General features: G+C 36.3%; 1 protein-coding gene across 1 annotated transcript in view; it reads right to left on the bottom strand.

Moving 5' to 3' along the window:
• Positions 1 to 1081: 1081 nt before the first annotated feature.
• Positions 1082 to 8837, bottom strand: part of SCEL (sciellin) — a 47758-nt gene continuing 40002 nt past the window's right edge. The window contains exons 15-18 of the mRNA XM_062020514.1: positions 8484 to 8558; positions 7092 to 7200; positions 3679 to 3781; positions 1082 to 2757 (exon numbers count right to left, since the gene is read on the bottom strand). Coding sequence (XP_061876498.1) covers positions 2741 to 2757; positions 3679 to 3781; positions 7092 to 7200; positions 8484 to 8558 — 304 coding nt within the window. The 3' untranslated portion in view covers positions 1082 to 2740. The remainder of the gene's footprint in view (positions 2758 to 3678; positions 3782 to 7091; positions 7201 to 8483; positions 8559 to 8837) is intronic.

Here is an 8837-nt window from a genome sequence, read left to right as displayed (position 1 = left end):
CCTTGTGACAAGCACTGCTAGAGAGAGGATGCTCAGGCTGTGTTCTGCAAGGGTACAACAGGATACAACAGAATGTATCAAAAGCTGTATTAATACAGCAAAGCTGTGATGTTCTTTGTTCTTGTAAATATCAGTAGCTTTGAAGCCATTTACATGTTTAAATGCATTGATATGTTACATGCAGTGTTTCATTCCTTTCCTCTTATTGCTTGATTCTCCCCCCTGTAGAGCTATGCCCTAGCTTTCTGAAATAAAGTATCCATTACACACTGAAAAAATGGGCCTGATGAATCACAAAACCCCACATAATTTAGTACATCATTTCTCAATACAGCTTTTCAGTCTAATTTAATGCATTATTGAAGATAACGCGTTCATTAAAACAGCTGCCAGCAAACTGTTCATTTGGATTGTTTCATGAGAGCACTAGTCAAAGAGAAATAAAACACTACATGCAAATGATATGCAAAAAGGACAAAAAACAATTAAGTTTTGATACATTGGTATTGAGATGTTAATATGATTTTTTTTTTAATGAGTACTGCCATACTGGCTTTTATATGGTAAATACCAAGCATCACAAAACCGGTGTTTCTTTTCAGCCAACTTACAACATATAATAAAAAATAACAAAAAACTCACATGGTAAAATTAGCAGGGCTGTTCAGCAAGGGTGAATTAATGAGCACAGAATTACTATTTATTGTTTCTTATTGCTACTTCTCTTACCATGAGCATTTAAGTGGTAGATATTTGGATCAAAAGTTTGCTCCTGGTCTCTAGTGGAGTCAACTAAAATCTCTCAAACATTAGTAAAACCTGGATTCTAATGTGCTAGCTCAAACAAACATCTAACATCTTCACAGCAGTAACAGTGAAGTAACAGCAGTTACAGCCTTAGCAGTAACTGTTAGCTTCTGAACAGGACCAAATTTGTGACCCCAACATTTTGTAACTTGCCACTACTTTTTTCCACCTGTTGTGCAAGTCTCATTGTTTCCTGGTGAAGCACAGGAATAACAATAACAAAGGATAGTTTAACAAGAATATGTCATCAGCAATGGACAGACACCAGAAAAGATGTTTTTAATAAGTTTATTAAAGCTACTGCCATTAATTCATAGGAAATTTTCATAAAATTAACAAAACAAACTGTCTACTGTTTCAAATCTCCTTTGCATATCAATCTGAACATCCTTTAAGCCAGGCAAGACAGATTACATCATTATTCAGCTGCAAGCCTGATGGTTTAAATTGCACATACATCCATACCTCCTGTCTTCACTACTGAATGCGCAGACAAGGAGAGAGTTTGGCTAGGACAGCCATTCAGCATTCTAATCTTAATCTATGGCTTTGGCAGTTTTCACCCTTCTAAAGTCTTGCTCAGGTCCAACAGGCTCAGAGCACTCTAAATCTCATGTTTGTATCCAAGAAGTCCTTTTAAGCTGAGATGTAAGGGAGAAAAATCAGTTCTGAATAACCATGATCTAAAATATCTCAGGGCAGAGATTGGTAGTGAACATTTTTGTTCATCCAGTAAGCTACTGAACTATTTCTTATTTTAGGCAAATAAGACAGGTAACTAGTCAGTGTTGTGGAAACATATTATAACAAAGCATGAACTCTTCTTTCAGTTTCTATACTTTAATACACGTTCGCTGTCTGGAAGGGCGGAAAAAATGTTTTCACTGTGTTCTCAAAGGAAGGAGTTTATCTGACCTAATGTAGATGTCTAGAAATCTGAACTATTCACTCCAGGTTCCTTTGCAATCCATGGAAAGTTAAACCATAGTTGACATCATGATAAAATAGATGTTTGCAATCTGACCAGTTGAATCACTTTCTAAAAAAGTCTACTCTATATGACTATAAAGACAGAACAGATGAAGTAACTTAGTAGATATCTACACTGTAGATTTTGATATTTAGGCGAGATGAATCTCTCCAAGGTGTCCAGATAGTCATCTTAATAAAGTAGGAAAGATAAATACAACAACATAATGTCATGCAAAGTATGTATTTCATCATCTGAAGGCAACTCTTAGGTGTGCACTTCCCCCCTGCAAAATGGTAATACAGCAGTTACCAGAATTACAAACATGGAGTGAGGTACTTCTAATCAAAACACTCTAACAATTTTTGTCTAGAATCCCTCTGCAGTAATTGGGATGGATTTTCCAAAGATGGTTTGTTCCATCCTAATGTTACTGTTTAAGTTACTTGGGAAGAATCTTTGTATGGAGATTGATGTCTCTCCTCAAAGGTACACAGCAAACGCACCTCACTCTGTATGGAAACAGTTTAAATTGAACAGCTGACTTAAATGTCTAATTTTTGATGAGATTAATCCCAATCATTCCATAAAAAGATAACAGATCTTTACATCCGAGGAGTTGGATTTTCAGTAAAGAGAATACAGAATACTTGTGTGGGTATGTCCTGCTGTTCAAAACATTTCAATAAATTACCGTTAGTTTTACATGCTGCTCATCAGTTTCACAGATTTGATGAATATACCAAACATTATCTTGTTTTTATTCCTGGAATGTGTGTATGAAGAGGCATCTAAGTTCTCATGAAATTAATTCCTTTGGGAATCATGCAGTAGGACTGCATTTAGAGTATTTGTACCTAGCAATAAAAATGAATCATTTTCTGTAGTAGTTTGAATTAATAGGCCAATACACTTAGCCAAAAAGTAGTGGAACTTCTTTATCATGCTTTCTTTATGTCAAAATTAGTAGATCCATTTTTCTGCAAGACAGAAAAGATTAATCAGAAATGACACGTAAGTCAGTATTCTCTAAATGTCACACAAGGAAACTTTAGATCAATTCATTTTTTGAGGAAATATACTGAAGTCTGACCGTTTTATCCTGTCGCTTGTTGAAATAGGATATATCAATTTATAATGCTTAATATGCAGACCCTTGGCAAAATTCTCTCTTCCCACCAAATTTTGCAATGCAAAAGTATTTCAGCGAAACATTCATTGATACAATTTGGGTTAACATGATCTTATCTCAGAAGCAGGTGAACATAGGTGAACACCAGCTTATCAGTACTGATTTAAAGTATTATGAATGAGTAATTACCAGAAACAGAGAAGATTCAAAATCTATCAACTCCTAGAAAAATTAAGGAAACAAAAGTTCCATTCTTCACTGCCTTACACATTTGTTCACTCACTATGCTTCTCACAAAGGTAAGAATGGTACTCGCAATCCAGTATTTTCATTATGATTTAATAGATTTTATATCTTATCTGTATTTCTCACAATAACTGTACTAGGTAAAAGTACCTTTGAACCCTGCTTTATTCATTTAAATAGAATAACCCAATTTCCAGAGAGCCTTGAAGTTTATTCTTGCCTCTTTCAGGGCAAGACAATGTTGTCTCACTGTAAGTGTCTCCATTGACTGTGCAGGAAGAATTCTACACAATATAACGGCAGCTTAAGAGATCTCCCACACAGGTACACAATAATTATTGTGTCTAGAACCTAGGGTTGGATATCATCCTGAGCAGCCAGTCTTACTGAGGGAAATATTTTGAAAAGTTTAAAGTACACAGCAATAAGCACAAGGAGTAGCTGTGTCATATATAGAAACAATCTGAATGAAGTTCTCTACATAATTTTTCTTGTGTTCAGTATGATAGTTCTTGCATCTTACCTTTCACTTTGGAATAGCAAGGCTCACAATGCACAGTTTTTCGGTAAATCCAGATGCTGTCTCCTGCTTTCAGGTCTTCTAGTGGTCTTTTACATACTTCACACTTTAACACACGAGGAAAAGTAACAAGAAAAAAATGAAATGAAACCCTTCACTCGTTTTCATTCCCAGCATGCTGTCTTTTAGGAAGCAAGCAACTCCAGACTAGAATAGGGTTATGAATACTGCAATATCATTGAATCTGAACCTTCTAAAGGTAGTTTTAGTGAACTGTACGTTAGACATCTGAGTATCTCACCTTTAGACATCTAAAAATCAGACACTTAAGTCTCAACTGGTTTTCATGATACTCATCAACTCCTTTCCCCTAGACATTTCAAGAGGCTTCTTCAACCGTCTCTTTGAGATTTATTATAAAATGAGATGAATCATCCTTTTGAGATCGTTTTGTTTCTTCATGGAGTAAAGAAAGCATAATCAGACTTAATCATCCAACTCAGAATAGAACTTAAAGAATATTTCTTGTTTCAAAATGTGATACTTTGTCTTAACGATTAACTACGTCTCCCATTGTTGTAGAATCTAGACACTGCTTTCACAACGGTCTTAAAAAGCTAATTTTTGAAATGGAGAAGTATTGCTCACGTTTCACATATAAAACTGCACAAATACAGAGGCTGACTTCCCAAGATCACAGGGAAAGCCTACAGTGGATCAAGAAGCAATGTAATTCAATCTATATACCACAGTCTTGACACCAGGATCAGTCTCTTTCTTTTTTCCAATATACTAAAAGAATAGCAAAATTCTAGTTTATTTTATCCTCTGATAAGTGAAAATCAGCATTACTTTTACAGCACAATTCAGTAACCAAATTGTCAGCCATCCCAGAAAGGCTGTAAACCTTTCCATCATTTTCACGATGGCTGTCTATTCAGATGAATTCAGACTGAAAAACTTTATTAAAATAAAAAATTCACAGTCTTACAACATCCCTTTGCAGCTAAATTAATAAGAAATTGTGTGATGTCAAAACCATGGACTTGAAGACAGTGTGAATGTTTAGATCCAGGATCCAGATGATAGGTAATTGCCTTATGTTACACATGCTCACTAGGGCCAGTATGAAATTGCAATTCATAGAATCACTGAATGGTAGGGGTTGGAAGGGACCTTCAGAGATCATCTAGTCCAACCCCCCTGCTCAAGCAGGTTCACCTAGATCAGGTCACATAGGAACATGTCCAGGAGGGTCTTGAAGACCTCCAAGGAAGGAGACTCCACAACCCCTCTGGGCAGCCTGTGACACTGCTCCATCATCCTCTCAGTGAAATAGTTTTTTCTTATATTTAAGTGGAACTTTTTGTGTTTCAGCTTCATCCCATTACCCCTTGTCCTGTTTCTAGCTGCTATAGAAAAAAGGGATGTCCCAACCTCCTGACACCCACCCTTTAGATATTTATAAATGTTAATGAGATCCCCCCTCAGTCTCCTCTCCAGCCCCAGTTCCCGCAGCCTTTCCTCGTAGGGAAGATGCTCCAGTCCCCTGATCATCTTGGTGGCTCTAATTGGCGGTCAATACTGAGTCAATTGACCACTGAGTATTGGTTAGTATAACATGTCAGAGTAGTAAAGTTTTGTTTGTTTATTTGTTGGTTTGTTTTTTACAGAACTACGTTTTTTTCTACATCCTTTCTAGGTAAGCCGTTAGTATTAAGGTACTGTTAAACAGTCTGCTCTCTTCATTTGTTTTACATTTCATTGTATAATTCAGCAAAAGGATAGGCATGTTTTCAATGCTTTGATCACCAGGATTAGTTCACATTTTTATACAGAGCTAAGCCCTACAATTCGGATTATTTATTCATTGAACTTTTGCTATATACCGTTATAAGGAAACAAAGACCTTACACTGCTGTCAGCTACATGCAAATCTCTATGGATACAGGGCATTTGTAAGGAGCTAAATGAATATTGATGATGTGAAATTGCACTACTTAGCTAAATGCTGAACCACAAGCGTGAACCACAGCCAGGCATTAGTTGTTTAATTTTTGTCAATGTTTTCATAAATGTGTAATTACTCAAAACTTAAGCTGAATTTTGCTGGCCAGACAGGTCCCCACTTGGGAACCGGTAGCAAAAAAAAATATCATTTTAAAATTAACCTTAAGTATTTAACTGATAATTAAGCCAATACTGACATGTTAAGTCTCCTGACTGCATAAATAGCCCATTCCACTTTATGTGGGTTGATCTATCTAAAAAGATTCAGAAGAAAACCAGAGCTTATATTTACTCACAATAATAGTATTTAGGAGGTATTGCATAGTCATTTCCATGGAAGAAATCACATTTCTAGTGCTCACAGAGCTCAGAAAGTGCATATAAGACAAAAAGCATATGCAACTTCATACATGTACAAGTACAACCTTAGTGCTTGTTTTCTGCTTTGGGTTACTTTTCAAGCAATCACTAGGAAAAAGACTGCTATCAGAAGTAGAAGCTATGCAAGACAGGACAGAAAAATGAGCTATGCTAATACAGTGATTTTGCCAAGTTTTGTTTGTTAGAACAACAAACTATGTGGAGATGCAAGTAGAATTAACACAAATGAGGCAGAAAGAAAAGAAACTATGGAGCTGAGCACTGGCAGACATACCCTGAGAAAAGTTTAAGAGAGAATTTTAGGCTGAGGCTTAAGGCTTTGGAATAACAAGAAAAATATTCTTTTGTGCTTTCATTCTTATTAGAAGTAGGAAAAAACCCCAACCTTACATGATCTTTAATAAATAAAATTGAGTCAAAGACATATTCAAGTTCAATGCTATTTTATCCTACTGCAGAAATTATCCGTATGACCATTTTTAACAAAATTTTTGATTCCAATGGATAAAATAATTTCACTTCTATGGCTTAAATACCTTTTACTAATGCCTTTGAGTGTGACTTCTGCACAAGCCATGGTTTTAGGTGTCAATAAGAATATCTACTAAACTTCATAAAATCAAAATAGAATAAAATTTCACAGTATGAGGAAAGGGTGAGTAGGATCCAATTTACTGTATCAGGCTAGGAGTGTGTATAACTGAAGGCTTATAAATATATAGGACATCCACTGCATCCGTTTTCCTTTTTGTGGTTACAAGAAAGAAGGAGAGTCAGGGAGAGGAAGAGCAGAGGAACAAGGAGAGAGAAAGAGGTGGAAAGAAAGAGGAAGAGATTTCGTAGGGGAATGGAGAGAGAGAGAGAGAGAGAGAGAGACTACTATTCCCTACATTAAACTCTACCCCCAGCATGCAAGCTTTCCTCTTCTCCCACATGGGAAAGGCCTAGGGCCTTAGTGTATGTGTAGTATAATGCAAGTATTACATTCACATTATGTTTCTCAGTAGCAGGTGAAATCTTCTTACCTTGAAGCAAGTCGAATGACAACAAATTTGCAAGGCATCTAAGATCATTTTGGCATCTATGCCCAAGGGCTTCCTGCAGTATGTACATATATCTTTTCCAATTATACTCCTGTGTATATAATATAACATCAGCTGTCAGAAAAAGAGCTACTATTGAAATTGCAAGGAGAAAATTGATAAGCTTAGTGCACTACATGGGAAAGACATTTGTATAGTGCACAATTGCAATAAATAGGAAAATGTCATGTGTATATTCCCTCCATTCTGGTTGACAGGTGTAATACACATGCTCCCACGATGGGCAAATTGCTGAGCATAATTGTCAAGTAGCAAAAATACCTTGATAGAAAAAAAGGGTCTTCTTTAGTGAATGGAACGATTTCAAACAGTAATGAGGCTGTAGTAAGCTGCTAAATGTCTGGGAGCACGTGTATTAAATGGGGATGAAGAAGATGGTAGTGATGTTAATATTTTGGTCACAAAAGTAAATTGGTAATTGAATTTAAACTGCCGCCATTTGATCAGTCTGATATACAATTCCCCACATTGCAGAAGTGCCTAAAACCAGTTTTAGTTTTCTGCTCTGCATACAGAGCCCTGCTTTCATGGCAGTTGCAGTGAACACATGTATAGAACAGCCTACGTGGTATTCATAACAATAATATTTTGTAAAGTTTTCTCAGCTCTTTCTGCATTCTTATGTGACATCAGTCTGTACTTTCTCTGGGTACAAAGTTTACTCTTGGTTTAGCACTACAAAATCAACTGGTATTGCTCCTTCTCGTTCAATGATAAACCATTGTATTACTATGTAATTGTTCTCAGAGTTCCTTACGTTGGAAAGGATACAAGTTTTTCTGATACATTATTTTCAAGCAATGGGACTTGTCCAAATGGTCAGAACTGAAAATAGTGGGCACGTTTAAGTACTTTTTTTTTCCCCGTGAGGTGAGATTGCACAAATATCCTTCTCATGTTTGGGAATAGCTTAAGTAGTGTGAGCTTTAATCAGCATTGGGAACACATCTCTCCGCATCTGTACATAAAGTGCATTACAGACACCATTCTCACAAAGGAAGGAAATTTTGCAGTGTAAGCAGCTGCCTGAGGTAGAAACCTACAGAATCACAAAGCCAGCTCTAGCACTTTAGGCACTGGCTGTTGTTTCTATAGTTATTTTTAAATGTCAGCCGAGACAGGCCTAACAGAATAATAGGCTGCTGAACTGTGGTAATGATTTGATGGCAAGATCCCACTGAAGGAGGGGGCTGTATGAAAAGCTGTCTGATGTGCCTAATGGTGACTTCCACTACTCCCTTTTGTCTGCACACTTGAACATGTATACAAAATGACTGTGTTCCTTCATGCTCTACGTTATTAATGCGTACTTACCTATCAGAAGTAGAGTAAACAGTTTTGATAGTATTTCCAGTTATATTTTCTTCATAGGCACCATATGATGATTTGCTGTGAAAAAGTGATACCATGGCAGTCACCAAACAGCACTTTTTTTGTTTTTAAATTTTTCACAACAGTGATGATAATATGACATTAAACTAATGTAACATGCTTATAAAACAAATAATCATCATACTTGTGATGAATTCTTTTTCTGTATTTTCACAACCATCGAGAAAAATATATCAAGTAAAAAAGCATAAATTAGAAAACAGCATCTGTAGTTCATGTTCTGTTGTTCAGCAAAAGCTGGGCTTGCCTGACTTGATATCCCTGGATAAATGATAC

The sequence above is a fragment of the Colius striatus genome, chromosome 1, assembly GCF_028858725.1.
Source record: "Colius striatus isolate bColStr4 chromosome 1, bColStr4.1.hap1, whole genome shotgun sequence".
NCBI lineage: Eukaryota > Metazoa > Chordata > Aves > Coliiformes > Coliidae > Colius > Colius striatus.
This window is presented reverse-complemented; position numbering and strand designations above follow the sequence as displayed.